This window comes from Aethalodelphis obliquidens, unplaced genomic scaffold (genome assembly GCF_003676395.1).
Source record: "Aethalodelphis obliquidens isolate GAN/ISIS:26980383/991018 unplaced genomic scaffold, ASM367639v1 scaffold27, whole genome shotgun sequence".
NCBI classification, from domain to species: domain Eukaryota; kingdom Metazoa; phylum Chordata; class Mammalia; order Artiodactyla; family Delphinidae; genus Aethalodelphis; species Aethalodelphis obliquidens.
In genome coordinates this window covers 18,670,633-18,698,357 of record NW_020837971.1, presented here as the reverse complement: position 1 = coordinate 18,698,357, position 27,725 = coordinate 18,670,633, and the positions used below count along the sequence as shown (strand labels likewise).

The following is a 27,725-nucleotide window of genomic DNA, read 5'->3' as shown; positions in this document are numbered from 1 at the left end:
TTTTTTTTTTTAATTTTTAAAATTTATTTATTTATTTAATTTATTTAAGAGCGCTTTTAAGGAGCATTTTGCAGGGAGGCGGGGGTGAGCGACAGGGGATCATTATTTGATTGACAGTCCCGAGCTATGGAACAAGTTTACTGCTGTGCATGCTCTCACCCTTGAATCGCTAAGAAACGCCCACTGGGGGGGGGGCGGGGGGCAAAACCACCTGTAGATTTTATTATAATTATGGTATAATGAGTTCGGGTTCACTATAGGTTATATGCCTGTGTGGTCTGGGCATGGGCAGCCCAGGGAAGTCCCCCTTGTATCACTGTGCCTCTCTTTATCAGGATAAGTTGCTCACCACACGACCATAGTTTCGCCCGTTTTGGGGGGGTCAGGGGAGAGTCCCCAGAAGGCTGGGTGTTTGACTCGATTTTTCCTTGTCTTTCTCGCCACTGTCACCTCCTTGCTGCTAATGTCTGACTAACTACCTAACAAGGGGACTGAATTTCCTATATGGTAAAAGTATCAGAATTCAGGAGCAGTTAGAAAATGTCCTTGACTGAGGGTGGGAGAAAGATGGACCCCGGGACAAACGAATGAAGCAGAAGAGTGGAGCGGGCCCCTCAAGGCATCCCGTTATATCAGTTCTGTTTCCTCTAAGGATATATATTTATGCTAACCCCTTTATAATGATTTTTTCCAACAGTGGAATTTCCCATGGTCATCCTATAGGTAGGGGCTGTTTCACATGTGCATCCTTGTACAGTTGGGGGAGACAACAGGACAGACAGGAGTGGGAAGCCAGGCCACAGAGGCAGGAGGATGGAGCCTTTCCAGTGCTTGGTACTGTTTTCCTCTATCATGTCACTTTTTGACATATTAATGTATACCTTGCTTGGTTTCAGAAAAGTACCCACATCATACTAAGCTATGCTTACTTTTCTCACCCACTAACTTGGAATCCCGAGGGTAGAAACTATCTTTTGTCATCACCTAGTACCATCTGGCATTCAATGTTTAAATGGAAAAAAAAAAAAAGGAATAATATATTTCCCTCAAGGAGGAGAAATCATTACATCTATTTAGTTTCAAATAATTAAAGAAACAAGAAGAACAAAGAGAACCAATAAAGGCTGCTAACTATGTTGTGATTACATAAATGCAGATGTACTTGCTTGTGTCCTTTTATTATTATCCATGTTATGCTCCTGGGCAATTAAACTAATATTGGACGGGCCTGGGGGGGGGGCGGTCAATGAAATATTTAGGTGATTAAGGATGCTTTCACATTACATGCTGCTACCAAAGATACCCGTTTATTCAAAACAAAGGGACTTAAAACCTAAAAGGAAAAAAAAAAAAAGGCGGTGGCTCCTCCTCCAGACCCCCCTCCCCCCCGACGGCGGGATGACTGGGAGGGACAGCGCCCTCCCCGGAGACGCTGCCCTTGCGGCGCCGCTGGCCGGAGCCTACTCCTCGGAGGGGACCCCGCTACCGCGGCGCCCCGGTGACTGCGAACCGCCGCAGCCTCCCCGAGGGCACGTCTAGAGCCGGGCCGGGGCGGGGCGCCCGCCGCCTTCCTTAGGGCTTGCCTGAGACCCGCCCGCGGCCGGGCCCGAGCGCCTCGGAGGAGGCTTGTCCCCGCTCGCTCGCCGTACCGCGCGGCCCCGCGGAGGGCAGGGCGCGCGGCCGACATGGGCGAGACCATGTCCCGGAGGCTTAAGTTGCAGTTGGGCGGGGACGCGGATATGGAAGAGCGGGCGTTCCCCAACCCCTTCCCGGACTACGAGGCCGCCGCCGCTGTGCCGGCCGAGGAGCCGCCACGTGCTCGCTCCCAGCTCACTCCCGACGAGCTCGGCCTCCCCTTCCACAGCGATGGGAAGGTGAGTCGGCGACCGGCGGCCGGATTCGGGCCGCGCCAGGCGTTGGGGGAGGGGAGCGCCGGCGGTGGTAGCGTCCACCCGCTGCCCCCTCGCCGCGCAGAAGTCACCCACCCGCGCCGCGCGCTGTTCCTCGGTCAAGGCTCTGGGTTCCGCCGCTGGGCGGTCCGGGGCCGGCGAGCTCCCAGAGCGCGGGCTTCGAGCTGCGGTCCTTCCCGGGCGATGTGGCCCTGGAAGGCTGTGGAGCTCTGCGTTGTTAGCCGCTTTCCTCCTGGTAGGCGCCTCCTGGCCCCTCGTGCCTTTGAAATACGCTCTTTCGGGGCTCTCGGAAGTGCGGGCCAGGTCTTCGGGGTCTGTTGAGGTGCAGATTTGTTTACCATCGAGGGCCCGCCCCCAGAGCTGTAAAGCGTATCCGCGGACCGCCTGTTGGCACTTTCCCTGGGGCCGAGGTTATCGTCAGCCCTGGCCTCCGGTCCCCTGCCCTTGGAATGTAGGGCTTGGGAACAGCAACCAAAAGGCCTTGTTTCTACACAGTAGTGTTACTGTAATGGGTCTGCTATGTGCGCCCAGGAGTCGGAAATGGAATACGTGTGAACAAGCTAACTCGGTAGGGGGAAGGTGGACAGAAAGGAATACGTGAATATCGGCACAGCTGTTCTCGTTTTGGTAAAGCCGCGCGTTCACCGGTTAGGTTCCTGTGTTTCCACTGATCTCTGTTCCAACTCCCACTTTACCTCCCTGGCTCCCCATGTATTTTGTGTTTGAAAAGGCATTAGTTCGCCCCAATGAAGGCAATTTTGAAAGAGCGATTATTGGTCTGAACATGGAATCTTAGGCAAGTGACTTCTCTAAACTCGCTTTTCTTGTATGTAATTCAAATCTGGAGAACAATTCCTAACTTACAGGGATGTTAGTGATTGAATTAAAGTATATCAAGCGGTCTGTCAAACTGCCTTACGTGGTACCTGGTAAAGCCCCCAATAAATGCATCCTCATTCTTCCCCTGGAAAAGTCAGTGCTCGTGGTTTAGAATTCATATGTCAGCACTGATTTTTTCTCTGGATTTCTTCTGTTTTCACATATATTTCTGTTTTGTTTGTGACTTGGTGTTTAAATCCTTTGTAGTAAAAATAAGTCTCTGGCAAACATTTGAAAAATCTGTCACTCATACATATTATCAGTTGCTGTCTCAATATTATCCTTAGAGTAAGGAGGCTACTGCAGTTTAAAGATAAGTGAAAGGAACCACTATTTGAGTCTCCCTGAGAACAGTAAAGAGGTGAGAACAGTTGAGTTTCATTTTGTACCTCAGAGAAGGAGATAAACACTGGTTCTGAAATTACATGTTTTTCTTTCTAACCTTTTATATCCAGTAAACATAATGTTGACGTCAACTACACACCAAACGGGCTTATGTAAAAGAAAATTAAGCCACAAATAACTAATGGGGCTTGTGATATCTCCATGCAATTAAACAATTAAAATAAGTCAGGGTGGGGGACCCATGCCAGTGGTCGTTGTTATATGCTAAAGGAAAGGGGAAGAGTTTTTTCATGTTCTTGAACATGAAAATGAGAGCACATTAAAGGGAGAGAGGGATTTCTGATTTTGAAAGGTGGATATGAAATGGAGCAGGACCCTGTGGTCCTCACCGCGGCCCCCCACCCATGTCCTCAGCCCACCTTTCGTCTGTAGAAAAACTGCAGGCAAAGAATAAATTGAATTAGAGAAGTGAGAAAATGCAGAAGCAAAGGAAAGCAATCAAACAGGACAAAATAATAGTAGTTTAGTCATGAAGCAAAGTGAAGGACCTTTAGTTCCTCCTCGGGGGCTGTAGATAGTATTCTGGGCCGTGTCCTTTGAGCTGTTTTGTAGAGATGGAAAGCCCCACCAGGTGGAAGAAGTGAACTACATGATGACCAGACTGTAGCCATGACATCACCTGCCACAATTCTGAGAACTGGCCTCAAAGAAATCGGAGCAAACCGACCCTGGAACTGAAAACTAAGGGTTCTTAAAACAAGATGATGTTGATCAGACCACCACATGACCAATTTCAAGATGCCTGTCAGAGCTGCCTGTGCTGTTCTGCACGTAGCCCCCTGCTTCCACTTACACACCCCAGAAACTCGCCTTTAAAAGCTCTTACCCACTGGTCATCCTTGGGGGCGGGGGGTGTCAGCCTTTGGACACGAGTACCCCCTCCCCCCTCCCTTGGTTTGCCAGCCTCCAAAATAAAGCAAACTTTCATTTCCACCAGCCTTGCCTCTAGAGTATTGGTTTTAGAGCAGCAAGCAGCCAGACCCCACTTAAGGTAAGAGAATGCTTAGATTTAGGGAAGTCGTAAAATAAAATGAACATGAATTAAGTTCCCCTGCCTTCTGTATTGATAGATTGGGATTATTACGTCTTTAATTCTTAGAATATTAAGAATGTAATTAAAATAGAAGTTGTCAGACTATGCATTTGTTTTGATAGACATGAAGTTTCATGAAAATGAGGTGTTATGAGTTGAATTGTGTCTCCCCAAAAGATGAAGTCCTGAACTGTGGAATGTCAGAATGTGACTCTTGGGAATAAGGTTATGTTAGATGTAATTAAAGTAAGGTCATGCTGGAGTAAGGTAGGCTCTTAATCCAATATAAACTAGTGTCCTTAGAAGAGAGGCAGAGACACACAGGGAGAGAGAAAATGGCCATGGAATGATGGAGGCAGAGATTAGAGTGATGCATTTGCAAGCCAAGGAATGTCAGAGATTGCTGGCAAACACCAGAAACTAGAAGAGGCAAGGAAGGATTCTGCCCGGAGTCTCAGAGGGGACATGGCCCTGCCAACCCTTGATTTTGGACTTATGGCCTCGAGAACTGTGAGACTATAAACTTCTGTTGTTTTAAGCCACTCAATTTGTTTCGGCACCCTAGGAAATTAATACAGAGTGTAATTTGTAAATTAGGCATTGAGGAATAATTTTATCGTGATGGTGTGTGCTGTTAGTGAGAAAAGATTACGTAAAGTCTACCAACACAGTAACTTTATTGCCAAGTATTCTTTAAGTCAGTTATTTGATCCCGTTTAGGTTAGCTGTGTATGTGTTGTGGTGTAATCAATCAGTAAAATTCACCTCCAGTTCTAAAACCAGATCAAGTCTACTTCACTGAATTATGTTGCTGTAAGTAGGCTTTTGTAACATTTTGACGACATCGGTCCAGATACTATGAAAAGCAGTGAACCAGCGTAATAGCAGCTTTTTTTGGTTTTGTTTTTCAAATTTGGAAGGTATGTAAAGTCAGCACTGTTGGCTGCTTCTCTAATAGCCTTTTCTTCCCTTCTTTTTGCTTGATTTCGCTGTGGCCGTGAACTTCAGGCGCTGAATCGTGGTTGATGTACACCAGTGTTTCTCAGAGTGCTTCTCTGATCAGCAGCGCCAGGTTTATCTGCTGTATCGTCAAGGATACACTCAGGAGACAGAAACCACACAGTGATTTGGTAGGGAAGGTTTCATATAAAGAATTATTCCTAAGCATAAAGAGATTGGAGTAACGAGAGGTTGCCTCATAAGAAGTAAAGAGAACTCTAAAGGATAGAGGAATAGCCGATACGAGGAGCAGCCCCATTCCTAGGGCTAACAGGGCACTCAAGGGAGAAGCCACTGTTACTATCCATCTATTGCTATGTGAGAAATGATCCCCAAACTTAATAATTTAATAAACATTTATTATCTCACATAGTTTCTGAGGGTCAGGAATCCAGTTGCTGTAGCTTAAAGCCCAGTTGGCTCGTTGTGATTGGTTGTCCTTAGGTTTTGCTTTTGTAACCTTGAGGCATTTACAGGCTTAGGTTTTGGTTTGCTTACAGAGGCTGCCAAGGCAATAGAGCCACCTCAGCCCAATGGTCTCCTTGTTTAATTAATCTAACAATACCCCTTTTGGTCACGCTGTCATACGTGAGAGATTGATCTCGAATGGTGTATAAGCGCCACTCTCGGTCACCATCAGAATTAAGTTGCCCTTGTCTCATTGTGAAACTCACAGGTTGTGGTGTCAGGTCCATGGAAGAATTGTTTTTGCTGTTCATCTCTTTGTTCACTTGTTTCTGTTTCTCCAAGAGCAGTGAGACCACCTGATGTACTGCTGATGGCTGTGAACATGCGTTTAAGACGGTTGAGAGAATGTAGCCCACCAGGGAGACTGATGGCGACTATGAGGACGATAACACAGAGACTGAAGGCTAATCCTAAGCCAGGGCCCCCATGAACCAAACCAGTTGGTATCAAATAAATCAAAGGATATACCTGAAGGGATATCAACCTGTTTCAGCCAAGTAGCTTATTTGCTAATTTCTTATATTTGCTAAAATATCAGAGGGGTTGATCCAGGTACAGCAGGAAGTATTTGCTTTGGTGCACACTCCTTGTTTAGCCAGTAAGTGATCTAAGCAATTCTATTATCTAGAACCACCTTAGCAAGAAAGCCTAGTGACTCTTGTTGTGCAGCTGTGGCCTGGGCAGTAGATTCAGTGATAGTTGCCAGAGCTAAGGAGCATTATCTTCTTGTGCATTAGCAGAGAGAAAAAGCAAGTAGTGAAGTGGCAAAAGGAATGAAGGTTTTTATATTGGAGATGAAGATCTTGTTCTGGGATCTTGGGAGATGCCATCTGCTTCTGGGGAGGAGCCTCCCTGGTCAATTTCACTTCAGATCTTCACCTGGTGTGCAGGTCCAAGAGTCCGGAGGAGCCCTTTTGAGTTGAGGGATGTGGATCTAAGGTTCAGGGTCCTGAAATTTGGCTTCCATCTGGGTTTGAGGAGGGGCCCTTCAAGGAAGTTCAAGGGCAATCTTTGTTCTTAGTGATTCCAGATCAGAAAGGTGGGAGAAACTGGAAATATTATTGATAGTTTGGAGAGTCATAGCCAGGTATTTGAAGAAGCTAGAAGAATTCAGGATCCAGTCCAGTTTACAGGTATATAGCAAACCTCAAAGACAATGAACAGGACTAAAATCTGATATGCACATGGTTGTGTTACAATTTTCTACTGAAACATAATTTTTTTTCTCTACAGTCACCCTCATTTCTATTAAAGATAATCAAAGTAAGGCTAATTTGTTTGCAAAATAAGTCATCTCATTAAACTTGGCCTGTTTTAATGAGGGGACCTCCTGGGGGCTGTCAAGGGTCTCCTTCAATTTCCTCTTCTGAGGGCGGAACTGTCAAAAGATAAACTGAGGCATATTACAAGTGTTAAGAGCTTAGTGAGCACAAATGGATTTGAATCAGGCAGCGCCAAGCTGGAAGTGGTTAGGAGCATTTTTCCGACGAGCCAGGGGAACAGTGAGGGGGTTGGGGCACTGATCCTCTGGAGAGTCGAATGTCCCCATAACTTAATTCTGCATAGGTCGTTCCTCTGTACTGAATTTCTTCCATATCTGTGGTTCCTTATCCGTGGATTCAACCAACTAGGGATTGTGTGGTACTGTAGTATTCACTGTTGAAAAAAATCCCCATGCGGGTGGACCCAAGCGGTTCAACAAACCTGTCTTCCTTAAGGGTCAGCTCTGTAGGAGAAGCGTGGAAGCAAAGCAAGGGCATTCTTGACTGGCTGTAGCTTAAAGCCTAGCTGTCTGTGGTTGGTTGTCCTTGGCGTTTTGATTTCCTAACCTTGAGGCATCTACGGGCTCAGGTTTTGGTTTGCTCACTACACTGCCAGGGCTTTGGAGCCCCTCGGTCCAGTGGCTTCTGCTAATGAATCCAACAGTGGGGCTTTGCCAGGCTAAGGGGGAGCGCTGCGTGAAGGGAGAGGCAGGGAGTGGAATCTGACTGCAGAGGAGGGAGCGTGAAGAACACTGGGTGGTAACGGGGCTGAAAAGGTAGATTGGAGCCGGTTCTAAAGGACTTGATGGGTCCTAAGGATTTTAAAACTTTTTCCATACAAAAATGAAGATAAAGAGAATTTTTACTTGGAATCTATAACTTGACATTATCTTGAGCTGTTGGAAATTCTTCATTTTATACTTTTTCACTTAGTTTTCTGTATTTTTGCTTTTCACTTCAAAATTTGTTGAATGTCATACTATATCATGGAAGCCTAAGGAAATAGCACTTTTCAATTGCCCAGAAAATACATGGGGTCGGCCAAAAAGTTTGTTTGGGTTTTTTTGTAACATCTTACGGAAAAACCCAAACGAACTTTTTGGCCGACCCAATCATTTTTCTTTCGTTCAGATGAGCTAAAATGGGGGTGAGGGAGGGAATATACTCTACAGCCTTTCTCCTCAAAGTGAGATTTGTGGACCCAAAACATCAGCCTTTCCTGAATGCTTGTTAGAAGATGCGGCTTCCACCCTACACCTAAAGAACCAGAACCTGCGTTTAACCAAATTCCCAGGTCAGACAGTCCATATGCCCATTATATTGGAGGAGCGCTGCTCTACATACAGCTTGTTGAATTTTCTTTTAATTTTAACCTCCAGCCAGTTTTCAGTTCCTGATATGGAAAGATATTGACATAAAAGCATAAGGGGAAGATTATGTAGGGGGAGACTGCAAAAATATTGCAAATCAGCATTTCCCATCTGTTGGGAATAACATGTGGAGTATAGAGCAGGTGAGAACTTGGATAGACCTGGGTTTGACTGCTACTTTTCTGCCACTTATTAGCTATAGCCTTTGGGCAAGTAATGTGGGCAATGATAGTACCTTCCTAATAGGTTATGACTATTTAATTAATGCATTTAAACACTTAGAACAATGCCCATTAACATAGGATAATAGCATTTATCTCATCAGCTTGTAGTAAACGGTTAAGTTGAAAAGGTAATTGAAGTTCTTAATATAATATATTGGTTGAAAGTTGATAATAATATAGTTGTAGAGTGACCCATTCCTCATTAGGTTGTTATGGTGTTTAAGTTAATACATTTAGAGCACTCAAAAGGGTGCCTAATACTGATACAATTAGTACCTTGTTACACATAATTACTAATATATAGGTAAGTAGTTTAAGAGTTCAGTTAATGATAGCTATATTAGCATTATTATGTATCCTATTTTTTGTCACTATAGCATACAATGTGGTAATGAAAAATTGCTTAAAGGTTTATATCTTTAGTGGATTATAAAAAAATATTGCATATCCTTTACTTTTTCCTTCTTAGAGAAATGCTTATTCTTGTGCCTTTTCCTTCTGAGGAAAATATAGGCAAACATGCAGTATTCATGTGGGTATGTTCTCAGATTTCTAAATTCCGTACCATACTTTCCTCACTCACGTCTCTGCAGTGGGGACACTAACACGCCTGCTGATGGTGGGGAAGGTGAAAAAGGATTATTGGATGTTGGGAAGTCAGCTAAACTCTCTGCCCACAGTTCTGTCAACTCGTGCTCTTTTTATTGGGGCCTCAGCAAAATTGAAAATTGTTGTATATCATGACATGGACCTTCAGATTCGCATGCTTATGCTTGAACCCCCAGACAGGAGCTCTGAAGGTTTAATCCATGGTTAGTGAGGGCTGACTGATTCATTTTTGTTTCTCTTCCCCACTTGACTCTTAGAGACAGGAATTTTTTCTTACCTATGCTTGAATTATTATTATTATTTTAAAAACTATCTCCACACCTGATACTGAACTAGGACAGAATAGATACTCAGTGAATGTTGAGTGAATAAGTGTACTGAAATAAAAAACTTTTTTTATTAGAATCATTTTTATATATTATTTAATAGCATCATTTTATCTTTAAAATCTCTTCTGTATCTAGAATGTTATATGAGTCATGACCTAGGTCCTCTAGACAATCTTCTAACCTAATATAAGACTATAATATACTTCATGGGTGTCCCAGGGGAGGCCTATATTCTGTAGGGTGGCCACCTAGGAGTCTGCTAGGGCCAGAATAGGTTTGAGCCAATTTTACTTGAATAGAATTGAATATAACAAACTGAGTTTCCTTTTCGGAAAATGTTTCTCTTCCCTAGAGTTTAGCTAATACCGTGCAACAATTGTTTAATCAAAAATGAAACCTAGTTTTTCACCGAGAGCTTTCCAAAAATAAATATAATTTGACCACAAAGTCCCATTAACCTTATAATTGTGTATGCTTTGAGCCCTTATAATCAGTTTATTAATATACCATTACTAAGCAGCTGTCCTTGGTTCTTTATGGCAATTCCAAACTTCTTTTGTGGTTATGATATATATATCCCCTACAGAGTATACACAGCAGATTATCAGTTAATTTTTATGACACAAGATAAGTATATCAGAATTGGACAGATGTGTGTGTTTAGGATATGTAGTCTAGAATATTTTCTATTAATAGTGTTACTGAGTTTGAAACAAGAAAAACAGAAACAGACCTGATTATGTAAATATACACCTATTTTTAAAAGAATGAACTATTTTCAAACATCTAATCAAACAGCATTTCCTTGACACACATTCAGTATAGGTAATGATCCTTCTTCTGTTTATTGAAAATACTGCTAGTGAGGGTAGATGTTCCCCCACCATCTAATTCTTTTTTTTTTTTTTTTTTGCCTTACGCGGGCCTCTCACTGCTGTGTCCTCTCCCGTTGCGGAGCACAGGCTCCGGATGCTCAGGCTCAGCGGCCATGGCTCACGGGCCCAGCCGCTCCGCGGCATGTGGGATCTTCCCGGAGCGGGGCACGAACCCGTGTCCCCTGCATCGGCAGGCGGACTCTCAACCACTGCGCCACCAGGGAAGCCCCACCATCTAATTCTTTACTGTCAAAACATACAACTTTTTTCCCCTTTTCTCCTTTAGTAATTCACTTTGAGGTAATGATTGGGGTACTTTTGCTTATGCATTTTTGTTTGAAAATAAAGTGTTAGAAAACCAAGCCCACCTACTTCATATGTGTAAACTGTCACAGAGCATCTTCCCCTGGGAGATCTGAGATTACAAAATATACTTTCCTCAACCTGTGCCCTGGATTAAAAAGATTTGTTAAAACCTTTCCTATGAAAGAATTACTTGCTGATGTATATATATGTGCCTGTGTATACATATACTTGTCATTACTGGTATCTATATATTTGCACATATTCTGGAGTGTATAATCTGTGTATCGCACATACACAAAATGTGGGTTAAAAAGCTATTTTTATTATCTTTAAAAATGTAGACAAGTCATTGTTAGCTTTAATTTCTTTGTCTATAACACGGGGATGATAATGTTGTTATAGGGTTATCAGGATTGAATTAGATAGAGTGTCACAAGTGCCCACCTATGTGAGGAGTATAATAAATGATTTTATTCACAAGCTCTCCTGGTGCATTATTCAAACTCAGAAGTTTGGTTCACAAATACCTGTTCCAAGCATTACCTTTTGCTTTAGGAGTTATTTATTTGTGCATGTTAAACACCTATTTTGAGAGTTTCCACTCTCTATTTGAAGTTAAGATCATGAATTTTAAAGTTAATGATCAATCTCTTTTATGATTTCTGTATTTTTGTATTTTAGGGTTGTATTTCCTCAAACACAGCTTTCATTTAAAAAAATACAGAAAAACATGTAAGTATTAGAAATACCAACATCGTTTTGCTTTATAGCACTTTGGGGCATCCTTGTTTGGGAAAATTGCCTAGTATGTAGGAAAAGAATATTTTCTTTCTAATTGCAGTGCAATTACTAAAAATTAATCTTTGAGTCAGAGAAAAACCTCCCAAATTCTTTAGCTACTCGTTCTGTTTCTGTGCTTTGTGGAAGATGTGTATTGTATTCATATGGTGTGATTGAGTGAAAGCTGTAGTAAGCCTTTCAAAAATTTAAAGGTAAACTGTAAATAGAGAATCAAGCAAAGATTTTCACAACAAGGGCTCAGCATAGGGAGGCCCAGGAACTTTCGAATTAGACAGTCTAGCTACAGCCCCAAAAGCTCAGTCTCTTGTTGTCTCATGTGACCTTGGGCTGGCCTCAGGTTTCTCACCTAAAAAACAGAATCATTCAGTAATGTGAAGATGAATTGAAATGTCACATAGAGCACTTAGTGCTAGGCATATGGTAAAGTGCTCAGTAATTATTAATTATCTTTATAATAATACCATTATTAAATGAGATTAACCAGTTAAAATTTCTCCAAATAGAATTACAGCATAATAAATTTTTTTCTTTGTTCTTGAGACTTTGGTTCCAACATCAACAAATTAGAAATCTCTTTGATGACAGAGAGTTAGAAAATTAGGAACTAGAAAAGATACCTTAAAGCAAAGGCAGAGAAATTATTTTCACAATGGAATTTTGTCAAGTATTAAAAGGAATTAGAGTGAGTAATCGTAAGCCTTAGAACTATACTCCAGTATCATTTATGAGGAATAAAGCATATGCTTTGGAATAAAGTTATCATGCCAGAGCTAAAACTGTACATGAATGTGTTAGGCCTGCATTCAGCTACAATAAACAGAAGACTCAACTTGGAAGTATCTTAGATTATTTTTCCTGTATAACAGGAAGTCTAGAAGTAGGCAACTCTTGGTGTTGATTCATTTCAGGATTTCTGCAGTTATGTTGGTCTTTCTCTCATTTTTTTGTGCTATAGTATAAGATGGCTGCTCTAGTCCCAGATTTCTTGTCCAATTTTACAGTAGGACGAAGGGAGTTAAAAGAAGGGAGCACCAGCTGTATCTTTCTCTTTTATCAAGAAAAATGAGAACCTTCCAAGAGCCCTTAGAAGACTTGCACTTACATCTCACGGGTTAGAACTGTGTCATATGGCTGCCCCTGGTCATAAGGCAGTCTGGGAAAGCAAGTAGCTCTTCTGGGGTTGGATGCATTGCTGCTGTGAATCTAATCAGGATTCTGATCAGGAAGGAGGTGTCCTGCAATAAGTGTGGGCTAGGTACTACCTTATGGGTTCTGCCACACCAGGTAATGAAGTGGTAGTACTCTAGTTTTTTTCCTTCTCATGAAAACTGTTCTGTATCTCTTTGATTAATGGTGGAAACCAAAGGTCAAGACACAGGAGGCGTACATTACTAACTTGGAGTCAAAAAGTTATTAAACAGTTGGATGGAGAATCAGACATCTATCCTCTTTGACACATAACAGCAGTACATGTTAATTTTTCTGATCCATGAAAACAGGATATCTTTCTGTTTGTTTATCTCCTCACTTTCTTTCATCGGAGTCTTACAGTTTTCAGAGTACAGCTCTTTCACCTCTTTGGTAAAATGTATTCCTAAGTATTTTGTTGTTTTTGATGCTATTGTGATGAGACTGTTTTATTTCTTTTTCTGGATAGTTTGTTGTTAGTGTATAGAAACAACTGATTTCTATATTTATTGGTTAGTTCTATCAGTTTTTTGGTTGAGTCTTTAGGGTTTTCTGTATATAAGATCATATCGGTAAATATAAACGGTTTTACTTTTTCCTTTCCGATTTGGATGCCTTTTATTTCTTTATCTTGCCTGATTGCTCTAGCCAGGATTTCCAGTACTGTGTTGAACAAGAGTGCTTACAGTGGCACCCTTGTCTTGGTCCTGATCGTAGGGGAGAAGCTTTCAGCCTTTCACCATTGAGTATGAAGTTAGCTATAGCCATATAGTAAGTATATGGCCTTTGTTATGTTAAGGTGTTCTCCTTCTATTCCCAATTTGCTGAGAGTTTTATCGTGAAAGGATGTTGTATTTTGTCAAATGCTTTTTCTGCATCTATTGAGGGGATCATATGATTTTTATCCCTTGTTCTATTAGTGTGATGTGTCACACTTATTGATTTGCATATATTGAACCATCTTTGTATCCCAGGGAAAACTCCCACTTGATCATGGTGTAAGATCCTTTTAGTGTATTTTTGAATTCATTTTGCTAATATCTCGTTGAGAATTTTTGCATCCGTGTTCATCAGGGATATTGGTGTGTAGTTTTTGTTTCACATAGTGTCCTTATCTGGCTTTGGTATCAGGGTAATGCTGGTCTTGTATTTGGGAGTGTTCCCTCTTCAATTTTTTGAAAAAGTTTGAAAAAGGTTGGTGCTAATTAGTCTTTAAATGTTTCATAGAATTCACCAGTGAAACCATCTTGTCTGGGGTTTTCTTTTTTGGGAGGTTTTGTATTATTGATTCACTCTCCTTATACATTATTAGTTTACTCATACTTTCTATTTATTCCTTTTTAAAGATATTTATTTATTTATTTGGCTGAGCTGGGTCTTAGTTGTGGCACATGGGACCTTTAGTTGCAGCATGTGAACTCCTAGTTGCAGCATGAATGTGGGATCTAGTTCCTTGACCAGGGATCGAACCTGGGCCCCCTGCATTGGGAGCACAGAGTTTTAGCCACTGGACCACCACTGGACCACTATTTCTGATTTGGCCTTGGTTAGTTGTATGTTTCTAGGAAATTATCCATGTTTTCTAGGTTATCTGTTTTGTTCGCATATGGGTTAATCTGCATATAACTTACAGTCAGCCCTTCATATTCTCGAGTCTTCACATCCCTGAATTCAACCAACCATGGACCATGTAGCACTGCAGTATTTACTACTGAAAAGTATCTGCATATAAATGGACCTGTGCATTTCAGACCCGTGCTGTTCAAGGGTCAGCTATATTTCTGTGGTATCACTTGTAATAACTCTTCTTTAGTTTCTGTTTTTATTTATTGAGTCTTCTCTTTTTCTTAGTTTAGCTAAAGGGTTTGTCAGTTTTTTAAAAAAATCTTTTAAGGAAACAGCTCTTAGGGACTTCCCTGGTGGCCCAGTGGTTAAGACTCCATGCTCCCAATGCAGGGGCCCAGGTTCAATTCCTGGTTGGGGAACTAGATCCTGCATGCCGCAACTAAAAGAGCCGCATACCGCAACTAAAGATCCTGCATGCTGCAATGAAGATCCTGCATGCCACAACTAAGACCTGGTGCAGCCAAATAAATAAATGAATATTAAAAATAAATTAACTAATTAAAAACAGCTCTTAGTTTTGTTAATCTTTTCTATTATTTCTCTAGTTTCTATTTCATGTATTTTTGCTGTGATCTTTGTTTTTTCCTTTTTTCTGCTAACTTTGAGCTTGGTTTATTCTTTTTCTAGTTCCTTGAGGTATAAAGCTAGATTATTTATTTATTTAAGATCTTTCTTTTTCCTTACTGTAGGTATTTATCACTATAAACTTCCCTCTTAGAACTGCTTTTGCAGCATTCTATAGTTTTGGTAATGTTGTGTTTCTATTTTCATTTGTTTCAAGATATTGTTTGATTTCCTTTTTGATTTCTTTGACTCATTGGTTGTCCGGGAGTATGTTGTTCAATTTCCTCATATATGTGGATTTTCCAGTTTCCTCGTTGTTGATTTCCATTTTTATACCAGTGTCAGTAAAGATACTTGGTATGATTTGAGTCTTTTGAATTTGGTTAAGACCTGTTCTGTGCCCTGTCATATGATCTATCCTTAAGAATATTCTGTGTGTACTTGAGAAGAATGTATATTCTGTTGTTGGATTGAACGTCTTATATATGTCTATTGGGTTCATTTGGTCTAACATATGGTTCAAGTCCAGTGTTTCCTTAGTGATTTTCTGACTGGATGACCTACCCATTGCTGACAGTGTGGTATCGAAGTCCTCTATTATTGTTGTATTGTTGTCTGTTTCTCCCTTTAGCTCTGGTATTATTTGCTTAATATATTTAGTTGCTCTGGTGTTGAGTGCATATGTATTTCCGATTGTTAATGTCTTCTTCAGAGGAGTTGACCCCTTTATCTTTATATAATGACCTTTGTTTCACGTGACTGTTTTTTACTTAAGGTCATTTTGTCTGGTATAAATACAGCTACCCCTGCTTTCTTTTGGTTTCCACTTTGTGGAATGTCTTTTTCCATCCTTTCACTTTGAGTTATGTGTGTTCTTAAAGCTGAAGTGAGTCTTTTATAGGTAGCATATAGTTGGCTCTTGTTTTTTATTCATCCAGTCATTCTTTGCCTTTTGATTAGAAGTTCAATCTACTTATATTTAGAGTGATTATGGATATGTAAGGACTTACTAGTGCCATCTTTTTAATTGCTTTCTGGCTGTTTTGTAGTTTTCTTGTTCCTCTTTGACTCTTGCTGGATTCCTTTGTGAATTGGTGATTTCCCACCATTGTATGCTTCTGACTCCCTCGTCTTTATCTTTTGGGAGTCTACTCAAATATTTTGCTTTGTGATTTTCATGAGATACGTAAAACATTTTATAGCTATAACAGTCTATTTTACTCTGATAACAGCTTAATTTTAATCTCATACGAAAACATCTACCCTTTTACTCTTCCACCTTTTATGGTTTTTTATGTCACAGTTTGCCTCTTTCCATATTGTATGTTCATCAGCGAATTATAGTAGCTGTAGTTACTTTTGATACTCTAGTTCTAATCTTTATACTAGTGTTAAGTGTTAACACACCATCATATTGCAGTGTTCTGAATTTGATTTTATATTTATCTTGATCGGTGTATTTTTTATGTTTCACATTACTAGTTAGCCTCCTCTCATTTCAGCTTGAAGAACTTCCTTCAGCATTCCTTGTTAGATCTAGTGATGATGAATTACCTCAGCCTTTGTCTGGGGAAGTCTTTATTTCTCCTTCATTCCGGAAGGGTAACTTTGCCACAGGGAGTTTTTTGGTTTTGTTTCTGTTTTTTTTAAATTTTTGGCCACGCCGCACGGCATGCAGGATCTTAGTTCCGCAATCAAGGATCGAACCCGTGCCCCTGCAGTGGAAGCACAGAGTCTTAACCACTGGACCGCCAGGGAAGTCCCCACATGGAGTCCCCAAATGGAGTATTTTTTATTTTTTTATTTTTTGTTTCATCACTTTGAGTATATCATCCCACGTTCTCCTGGCCTGTAAGATTTCTGCTGAGAAATTCACTGATGTCCCATTGGAGGTTCCTTTGTAGGTTACAGTCTTCTTTTTTTCTTGCTGTCTTTAGGTTTCTCTTTTTGTGTTTGATTTTTGATAGGTTTATTACAGTGTGTTTTGGAGAAGGACAATTTGGGTTGAAGTAATGGGGTAATCTGTTTATTAACTTCATGAACTTGATGTGCATATCTCTTCCCAGGTTTGGAAAGTTCTCAGCCATTATTTCTTTAAATAAGTTTTCTGCCCCCTTTCTCGCTCACTTTTCCTTCTGGAACTCTAATGACTTGGCTATTGGTTTTTTCAGGATGTCTCATAGATCATGTAGGCTTTCTTCACTCTTTTTTATTCTTTTTTCTCTTCAGACTGGGTTCTTTCTAAGCTCCTGTCTATATTGTTGATTCTGTCTTCTCTTTGATCTGCCTGCTTTTGATGCGCTCTATTGCATTTTTCATTTCATTCATTAAATTCTTAAGCTCCACAATTCTATTTGTTTATTTTTCAGTGATTTCTATTTCTTTGTTAAATTTCTCATTTTCATCACATACTGTTTTTTTTATTTCATTGAATTGTTTTTCTGTGTTTTATAGCTCATTGAGTTTCCTTAAAACAGCTATTTTGAATTCTTCATTGTGTAAATATTAGATTTTCACGTCTTTACGTTTGGTCACTGGAAGATTATTGTGATCTTTTGGTGATGTCATGTCTTCTTGATTTTTCATGTTCCTGGTAGAGTCCAAAACGGACCAGCGGGAGCTACATTCCTTTAATGCCCTGGGAATCTTATATGCTGCTATCTGACTTGCTCCCTCTCCCCAGACCTGGACTCCCTCTGTAATGCTCTGGATGCATTATGAGAAGCGAGAGAAATAGGTCTCTTCATCAGAGTCCTGCACAGATTTAGAAACCAGGCAGTCACTCAGTGGCTCTCCCTTTCCCCAGATGGAGAAATAACGGGCCATCTATTTAGCCATATGCTATACCTGAACATTAGGTGATGCCAGCAGAGACAAGCTGTTACTCTTACCCACTTGAGTGGACCCAAACTCCTTTTTTTCTTTTTCCTCCAATGGAGTGTTGGTACTTCTCCTCGGGAAATCTGGACTTCCACAAAGGCTATCTCATCCAAAGGCGACTGCCTATGTCACTGTTCCGCCTGCACTCCCAGACTGTAGCTGAGGGGCTGGAACCGATTCAGTCTCCTGTAGGTTTCACAGCTGGTACTGAAGTCTCTCTGCTTATTACCTAGTTCGCAAGTGGGCTAGCTTTGCCGTGGGTCTCTTGGTGTATGGTGCTGCATTCCACAACTCACACGAAGGCACTTCCGTTGGTGGATGGATGCCTAATTTTTGTTGTTAAAGGGGAAAACAAAAACAAGGGATGTGTTGTACTGCCATGATGTTGATATTAGCCTGGTTTAGGTTTTCAATATTTGTACTTATTAATTTTTTCCTGAATGTACACAAGAGGTTTCTGGATCAGAGATTTCTTATTTACTAGACAGCAAATAACCAGTGAGTGGTTCCCTCAGTCTCACGTCTTAGCTCTTTGGCAGTGAAAGCCAGGTCAAATGTCCTACGTGCACAAAGTCTGTATTGTAGGCAAAGAATGAAGAAAAACAAGTTTTCTGTGTTTTTATACAAGGGAAGGAGACAACTGTCTCTCCTTCCCTTTCTGAGAGAGTTTCATTGGAAATATCAAAGTCTTTGGAATATAAATAACTCTCTCTGTGAAAAGACAGGCCCGTTTGTCTTCAGTTCTATGACTGGGAAGGGTTTCCCTGCTCTAACTTCTCATCCCCTTTGAAATGTAGACACAGCCCTCCAGGGTTAAGTAAAACCTCCCCGGGGCTTTGACAATGTATACTATTGTAACTTAATGCCTAAGGTTGCTTTTAGTCCAGAATCCCAAATTTCAGTAAAATTTGGCCTGAAAACCCTAACTGTCCAGTAACATGAAAATATTTTCCCTGCAGTCCCACGGAGGGATGTTTCTTTATGATAAAATCTGTCAGGAAGATCTAGCATTCCTAGATTTGTCTATGCCAAATAACAGAACTACAAGTACACTAAAGAAAAAAAAAGAATTAAAGGGAGAAACAGACAATTTCACAGTCACACTGGAGATTTTAATACACCTCAGCAATTGATGTAACAACTGGAGTCTTCAAAGATCATCAAAGGCAGAAAAATCTGGACAACACTGTCAACTACATGTTTAAGAATACTGGTAAACTTCCCTTGAGAAAGATCACCAGCAGTGAATAAGAATACCTGTTACCTTAGCTCCTGGCAGCCTTGGGAGTTAACATTTTTTAATTTTTTTATTATTTGTTAATCTGATAGGCAAACCATAGTATTTGTACTTACTTGCATTTCATTAATTGCTAAGTGATTGAACATTTTTGCAAATGCCTGTCATTTGATTTTTTTTCTTCTTATAAGGTACATTGATAATTTTAAGTGTATTCTATATTGTTATATAGTTTTCTTTTATTTATAAATTTTATATTGCACATATTTCCCCTTGTCATTGACTTTTAAACCATCTCATGTTTTTTAACTTAAAGAAGTTAAAATGTTTGTGTAGTCAGATACATCTCTTTCCTCTTTTTTTGTTTTTTAGTTTTTTCCTTTGTTTTCTGCAACTTATTTTTTGTGATTCTACGATACTTATGACTTAGAGTCCATATAGGGCATTCTCTCATTTTAAAACTTACCTTGTAAAACCAAGGTAGACTCCCTCCAACCAATGAAACATTGAAATGAGCCAGGTAGTATAATTTCTGTCTGTTTTTACAACTTAGGCTGTTAGTTACTACAACACTGTCCTATTCTTGTGCAATTTAATTTTATGTCTTCTTTTGGTTCTCAGATTATTAATAATTTCACAAGGCGGATCCAGACCAAAATCAAAGACCTTCTCCAGCAAATGGAAGAAGGGCTGAAGACAGCGGACCCACATGATTGCTCTGCGTATACTGGTTGGACAGGTAAGCCTCTGGGATGTAAGTAATTGATATGTTTTATTTTTGGATTATGATATGTAAGCCTTGGATCTGAATTCTTCTTCTTTTAAAAGTCAAAGGTTTATACCTTTTAAAAGAAGTCTTGAGCTATCTTCATTGATGAGATGCTTCGTAATTTTATTTCTAAAGAAATTCTTTCTGCCTGAAGCTTGAATGGCATATGAGTTTGTATGTCATATTTTTGTAACATTAATTATCTGACCTAATTTATGGCTGTTTTTGAAAATGTGTTAAGATCAGCTTTTTTTTGTTTGCTTTTGGGTCTTTGATCTTTGCAACAAGATATATTTGTGTGATTTCTCTGGCCCGATACGTATGAACGATTTAACCTACTTTTTGTACTCATTTACATCATTTGTACACATAAAGATTTTGATTCTGATAATAATAATTAAACAAGCAACCAGTAATACATTTCACATCAAAAAACTTAATTTCAAAATGAATATGCCTTAACTAATCTACATTCTTTTATTATTTTACCATGTAGCCATAATATTGTCATAGCTATTTAGGGAATATAAAAGAAATGAGACAGACCTTGTTCCGAGGGATTAGACTGCAGTATGAGCATTGCTATCGTTATAGCCTTTTCTTGCTAAGTTTTTATAGTTTAGTCAGTGAACAGTATGGGCACAAGTGTACATGTTGGAGTCACCAAGAGCTGGCACTTGTCTTTGCAGTGCACGCTCAAACTTGATGGCCCTGATCTTTTTTATTATTTGTGTTTATATTTGTACTCATTTATGCAATGCTTTATTTATTATTTGCCTGTTATCAATACAGTAGTATATAGTGACATTAGAATTGACTTTTTCAAACTTTTATACCCAAACAGACAAGGAGCTAGTTCTCTTACAGAGCCAAAGAAACTTATCCTAAATGTAATTTTTAAAAAATATTTATTTATTTGGCTGTGTTGGGTCTTAGTTGCAGCACGCGGGATCTTTGTTGCAGCATGCGGGATCTTTAGTTGCAGCATGTGAACTCTTAGTTGTGGCATGTGGGATCTAGTTCCCTGACCAGGGGTCGAACCCGGATTCCCTGCATTGGGAGCGCAGAGTCTTAGCCACCAGACCACCAGGGAAGTCCCCTAAATGTAAAAGTAAATAGTTTTGGCTAACTTGAAGTAAAATACAGAGAATAAGGTTATCTTGAAAGAAAAAACAGTTATTAGTAGCACAGTTTTCCCCCTATAAAGTCTTTTACTTAAAGCATTTCTTCTTGTTGAAAAGGGGTTTTAACTCCATGATTGTTAGGTCCCAAATTGGCTGTGCATCAGAATTATCCAGAGAGCTTTATAATAAACAAAGACTGTCAGCCTCCACCCCAGGACAGTTATATCAGGAACTCTGGGGGGAGGATTCTAAGAATCACTGTTTCTTAAAAATCCCCGGTTGTTGTCATTTTTTGGAATCACTGAGAGAGTCATCATGGAAGTATTTGATTTGAATGATTTCAAATAATATTTAGGACTTTGGGGTTCATGTAACTGTGTGGAATCCACTTACACCCCTACCTCCCTGTCTTTTCTCCTTAAACTGTACAATATAAGAATAAATGAAGCACCCCAAATTTATCCCTTTAGCAAAAAGTGAGAATGAGAATATACACAAATAATAAGGGGTGAAAAACAAATAGCATCCAGAATAACTATGGAAAGTCACAGTGGCAGAGCCGGTGAAGAAAGACAAAGGATCCGGGGCTGGCAAAATCTGTCCCACCATTCCCCGCTTTCCCAGTTAACGAGTAGTTATTCCCAGAAGGAGCGAGGCACACCCTGAGGGGGATCTTTTGAGGGCGTATCTAAGTGCAAAGTGGGCAAGTAGTGCTGGACAAAGCAGAGAAAAAAGGTGTTTAGGGTATACAGGGAACAGGTTTTATTTTAGACTTTCTATAAAAGCCTTTTCTGAAAAAGAGGGGATTAACTTACAAAGCAGAAGCTGCATTCCTGGTGGCACTGGCTAATGGTGTAGGTAAGGAGAGAAACAGCAATGATAGGGGCCCTCCTCAAACAAGAAAGAATATGAGACTCAGAGGAAATCTGGCTACCAAAAGTCATCATTTATTAACTAAACTGTTCATCACTTACTAAGAAGAGGATGCCTTTCAGATTACAACTACCCTAACCATTTTCCTCTTCCTGTTAATAGTTGATCCAGAAAAATCTATCTGTTTTGAATTTAAGAAAAAAAAATCTACAATTATTTACATAATATTAGGAAAAAGAAAATCAGAGTTTGTCAGCAGAAGAAAACACACCAGGAAAATTCTACTACAAGATGGAGAAAAAAGGGCAGTACTTTCAACATTAATTTTGTAAGTTAATTATGCAGTATAGTCACAATGCAGAAATAAAGTAACTCAGAGAAGAGATGGCAAGACAGAAAGGTGATGTGAAATAAGAATTGACAGAACTAAGAAAAGAAACTAAAGGAAAAGGCAAAACCACTTCAGAAATGAGGACCAAATTGCAAGGAGTTGAAGAAAGAACTGGCACCGCAGAAAACACAGCAATACCATAAAAGGAAAAAAATCAAACTGGAGAAAAACTTGCAGTTTCTGGTCTGATGTGTAAGGAGTTTAGAAGTCACCACTTTGTCCTAAAAAGTTAAAAGCTGAACTAACTGAAAAATCAATAACTTTTCTAAGACCCGTCAGAGAAGTGGGGTTGCATGAAACGGCTGCACCAAAAACAACAATAGACAGGGAGATTCAGAAAATCACAATTTACTGGAGCAGAGACCTACAAGGAGAGATCTCCACAGGAGCCAAAACTATAATTGATTAATTGCTAGAAGCTCAGTGTGGGCAAATATGAGAGTTAAAAAAACTCTAGGAGGACCCAATCATAGGGAGGCACCCACACTTTTGTGAGGTTAACTTTGGAGTTATCCCAGGTCCTCAGTGTGAATATTGGAGAAAAATCCTCTCATGCCTCTGGTTGGGGGAGGGGAAAAGGAACCATTCTGAAATATGCTAGAGCATTCTGTTCTTAACAAGGCCAGCCTTCAGGAGAAACTGTTTTACCAGGACCTCGCCTCCTGGAGTTTTATCAGAAACTAACCTACCTGTAGGAAGGGTAGTAGCCAACTCCAGCTCCCTCTAGCCATTCTGTCCAACCTAAGGGGAAGAAGACACAGAAGCGCTGGTGGAGTTCATGGTCCAGGGGCACATGTTCATCAAAACACTGAGACCTGGTCATAGGACCATAGAACGCTTCCACTGCCCCACTCCTTACCACTCCATTACTAGAGGACTATTTGTTGCAGTTTCTTTTACCCAGTACATTATGTCCACCTTTCAATAAAAAAATTACAAGACATACTGAAAGGCAAAAACAAACCAGTTTGAGGAGACTAAACAAACATCAGAACCAGAATGAGATATGGCGGGAATGTTGGAATTATCAAACCAGGAATTTTTAAATACTGTGTTGATGTGCTAAGGATTTAATGAAAAAAGTAGACAACACGCAAGAACCCATGGATGATGTAAGCAGAGAGATGTAAATCCTAAGAAGGAATTGAACATAAATGCTAGAAATCAAATAAGCTATAACAAATGAAGAATTCCTTTGATGGGCTCATTTAGTAGATGAGACACAGCTAGGGAAAGAATCACTGAGCTTGAGGATATGGCAGTAGAAACTTCTAAAACTGAAAAAAAGCTGAAAAAAAAAAACCCCCAAACCAGTATCCAAGAACTAGGGAACAATGACAAAAGGTTCAACACTTGTGAAATGGTAATACCAGAAGGAAAAGAAACAGAAAGAATCAGAAACAATATTTGAAGCAATAATGACCAGGAATTTTTCCAAATTAGTATACACTAAACCACAGGTCCAGGAAGCTCAGAGAATACCAAAGAGGATAAATGCCAAAAACAAAGAACAAAAAAACAAAAAACCTGCATCTAGGCATATAGTATCCAAACTTCATAAAACCAAAGATAAAAAATCTTGTAAGAGATACATGCTCCCCAGTGTTCATTGCAGCACTATTTACAATAGCCAGGACATGGAAGCAACCTAAGTGTCCATTGACAGAGGAATGGATGAAGAGGATGTGGTACATATATATGATGGAATATTACTCAGCCATAAAAATGAATGAAATAATGCCTTTTGCAGCAACATGGATGGACCTAGAGACTGTCATACTCAGTGAAGTAATTCAGACAGAGAAAGACAAATATCTTATTGCTTATATGCGGAACCTAAAAAGAACGGGTACAAATGAACTTACTTAGAAAACAAATAGAATCATAGATGTAGAAAACAAATTTATGGTTACCAGAGGGGAAAGGGGGGAGGGAGGGATAAACTGAGAGATTGGGGTTGACATATACACACTACTATGTATAAAACAGATAACTAATAAGGATGTATTGTATAGCACAGGGAACTCTACTTAATACTCTGTAATGGCCTATATGGGAGAAGAATCTAAAAAAGAGTGGATATATGTATAACTGATTCACTTTGCTGTACAACTGAAACTAACACAACGTTGTGAATCACCTATATTATAATAAAAAAATTTTTTTAAATCTTGAAAGAACACACAAAAACTGCCCTATTATAGAAAAGCAAGGATCAGAATTACACCAGACTTCTGTTCAGCAACAATGTAAGCAAGATAAGAATGGAGTGAAATACTTAAAGTATTGAGAGTTTAAAAAAAAATTAAAAATCCTAGAATTTTGTACCCTGCAAAATTATCCTTAAAAGTGAAGGAGAAATAAAAGCTTTCTCAAACAAAAATCAAGGGAATTTGTTGCCATTAGACTTGATTTTCAAGAAATGGTAAGCCAAATCCTTCTGAGAAGGAAAATGGTATTGGTTATATATTTGGATCTATGTTAAAAAAGGGAAGAACTTCAGAGTATGAATAAGTGAAGGCGAAATAAAAACTTTTATTTTTCTTATTCTCAGATGATATAACGGATCAAAATGTGTGTTCAAAATAAAAGCAATAATGTGTTCAATTACATATGCTTAAGTATATGTTTATATGTATGCATATATATATGTTTATATGTACATGTTACGTGTAAGTAAAATGAATGACAGCAAGATATAAGAGGTAGGAGGAAGGAATTAGGAATATTTTATTATTATAAGATACTTGCTCTACGCATGAAGTGGTACAGTAATATTTGAAAGTGGAGTGGGATTAAACAAGAAAAAAATCACATCATATAAATAGATGCAGAAAAAGCATTTGACAAAATCCAGTGGCTATTCATGATTAAAAATTCTCAGCAAACTGTGAATAGATGGGAACATCTTCAACTTGGTTAAGAACATCCACAAAAAAAGTACGTTGTGTTTAATGGTAAAACACTCAGAGCTTTCCTGCTAAGATCAGCAACAAGATAAGGATGTTCCCTCTCACCACTGTTCTCAGCATCATATTTGAAGTCCTAGCTAATGTAATGAGACAAGAAAAGGAAATAAAAGGTGTATAGATGGGGAAGGAAGAAATAAAACTACCTTTGCAGATCACATGCTGTTCTATGTAGAAAATCAGAAAGAATCAACAAAAAAATAATCTCCTGGAACTAGAGCCCACGGTCCACAGCTGCTGAGCCTGCGTGCCACAACTACTGAAGCCCGCGTGCCTAGAACCCATGCTCCACAACAAGAGAAGCTACCACAATGAGAAGCCTGCGCACTGCAACAAAGAGTAGCCTCCGCTCACGGCAACTAGAGAAAGCCCACGCACAGCAACGAAGACCCAATGCAGCCAAAAAATTAATTAATTAAAATTTTAAATTGTATATTTCTAATTGAAAGAAGACATTCTGTAAAGGCTACATGCTGTGTGATTCCAACTATATGATATTCTGGAGAATGTATAACTGTGAAGACAATAAAAATGGTTAGTGTTTTCAGTGAGCTAGAGGGTGAAGGACAGATGAATAGGTAGAGCACAGAGGATATTCAGGACAGTGAAACTGCTCTGGATCATTGTACAGTAGTGGATACATCTCATTATACATTTGTCCAGACCCACAGAATGTACAGCACCACGCATGTACCGTAATAAAAACTGTGGGCTTTTGGTGAAAATGGTGTGTCAGTGTCAATGCATCAATTGTAATAAATGTACCACTGTGGTGTGGGATGTCAGTAGTTGAGGAGGAGGTATATGACAGAAATATCAACAGGGAGAAAATCACGTTGGTATCAAACCTCTAAGTGGCCACATTCAGAAGTTCACCAGCAGGGGCTTCCCTGGTGGTCCAGTGGTTAAGTATCCACGCTCCCAATACAGGGGGCCTGGGTTCGATCCCTGGTCAGGGAACTAGATCCTGCGTGCCGCAGCTAAGATCCCATGTGCTGCAGCTAAGACCCGGCACAGCCAAATAAATAAATAAATATTTTTTGAAAAAGAAGTTAACTGGCATCCTACAAGGTATTCAGGGAATGAAAATATGAAGATAAGATGTTAAATCCAGCTAGGTTACTGCCCTCCAGGCATATGAAATATAACAAAAAGTATAACAGTAACCTAGGAAATATTTTTATCAAGAGCATTCCAGAGGACTCTACTAATGTAGTAATTGACAAACAGTGGCTCATGGGCCAAATCTGGGATACAGCCTGTTTGTTCACAGGCCTTGAACCAAGAAGCATTTTTATTTACATTCTTAAGAATTTTGAAATAAAAGAAAACCCAACAGAGACTAAATGTGGTCCTTGAAGCCTAACCTAAAGATGATTATCTGGCCTTTATGGAAAAAAAATTGCTGATTCCTGTATTAGAGGACTAGCCAAGATATGATTGAGGAAATGGGCATAATTTTATAGTGACATTAATTAGGAACAGAAGTTTGCAGATAGGGGATGAAGGGCACAAAAACATAAATGAAATCGGGAAGCCTTAAAACAGAGGAAATTTTAGGGACTTCCCTGGTGGTCCAGTGGTTAAGAATCCTCCTTCCAATGCAGGGGACACAGGTTCAATCCCAGGTTGGGGAACTAAGATCCCACGTGTTGCAGGGTAACTAAGCCCACGTGCTGCAGCTCCTGAGCCCGTGTGCTCTAGAGCTCGTGCACCACAGCTAGAGAGTCCACACACAACGACTGCTGAGCCTGCACACTCTGGAGCCCTCATGCCTCAAGTAGAGAGCCCGCGTGCTCTAGAGCCCTAGCGTCACAACTTAGAAGGCCGCACACCACAACGAAGGTTTCCGCATGCCACAATGAAGATCCCACATGCTGCAACTAAGACCCGATGCAGCCAAATAAATAAATAAATAGAGGAAATTTTAGAAATCACATGACTACTTTTCACTTTACAAAAATTTATTTCACAATGTAACTTGAAATGGATAATTCTCTGTGAATACACAATCTACCAAACCTGACCCTAGAAGAGATAGGACATGTAAACAGACAAAATTCCAAATAAAAATTTGAGAATGTTGTCAAATATTTACCCAAAAATTTCACTGGGAAATTATACCAAACCTTTACTAAAGGACAGGAAATCCTTAGGAGTGACAACAGTAAAATGGTGGAATAGGAGTTTTCTACTGTCTTGCTCCCCAAAGAACACTGATTTTGATAATTATACACAGATGAGAGTACCTTTCTGGGATCCAAGAGTCCAGTGGAGGAGTTACACAATACCATTGGGCAAGGGGGGGGGGCACAAAACAAAAACTGAGATTGGACACATTGAAAAGGGTAAGAGGAAAATTTTCACTTCACCTGTGTCACCCCATCCCCAAGGTGGCACAGCTTATGCCAAGAGACACATTCAGCCTGTGATTTCTCCTACAGGGGAAAGTGAGAACATGTGAATGAGTGCCCGGCTTCCCCAGCTATGTGGGAAGCTACAAAGGATACCCACTTCTTTCCCATCCCTTTCAGAATACAGAGGAGATGTTCATGACCAAGGGGCAAGGAAGGGCTAAGAGCATAGCAGCCAGGGCTCAGAATTCAACAAGGGATGCAGGTCCACTAGCCACTT

At 39.9% G+C, this 27,725-nt stretch overlaps 1 protein-coding gene across 6 annotated transcripts in view; it reads left to right on the top strand.

Annotated features, from left to right (window-relative positions):
- Positions 1-1,497: 1,497 nt before the first annotated feature.
- The window catches only part of LANCL2 (LanC like glutathione S-transferase 2), a 65,051-nt gene continuing 38,823 nt past the window's right edge, over positions 1,498-27,725 (top strand). For 2 of the 6 annotated variants that reach the window (XR_003436608.1, XM_027124102.1), the window contains exons 1-2: positions 1,500-1,874; positions 19,587-19,704. Coding sequence is in view for 5 of the 6 variants with exons in the window: in XM_027124102.1 (XP_026979903.1) it covers positions 1,686-1,874; positions 19,587-19,704 (307 nt within the window). In the remaining variant the exon portion in view is untranslated. Of the gene's footprint in view, positions 1,875-11,380; positions 11,402-19,586; positions 19,705-27,725 lie in introns of those variants that run through there. The other 4 variants (XM_027124101.1, XM_027124100.1, XM_027124099.1 and 1 more) reach the window with 4 other exon arrangements.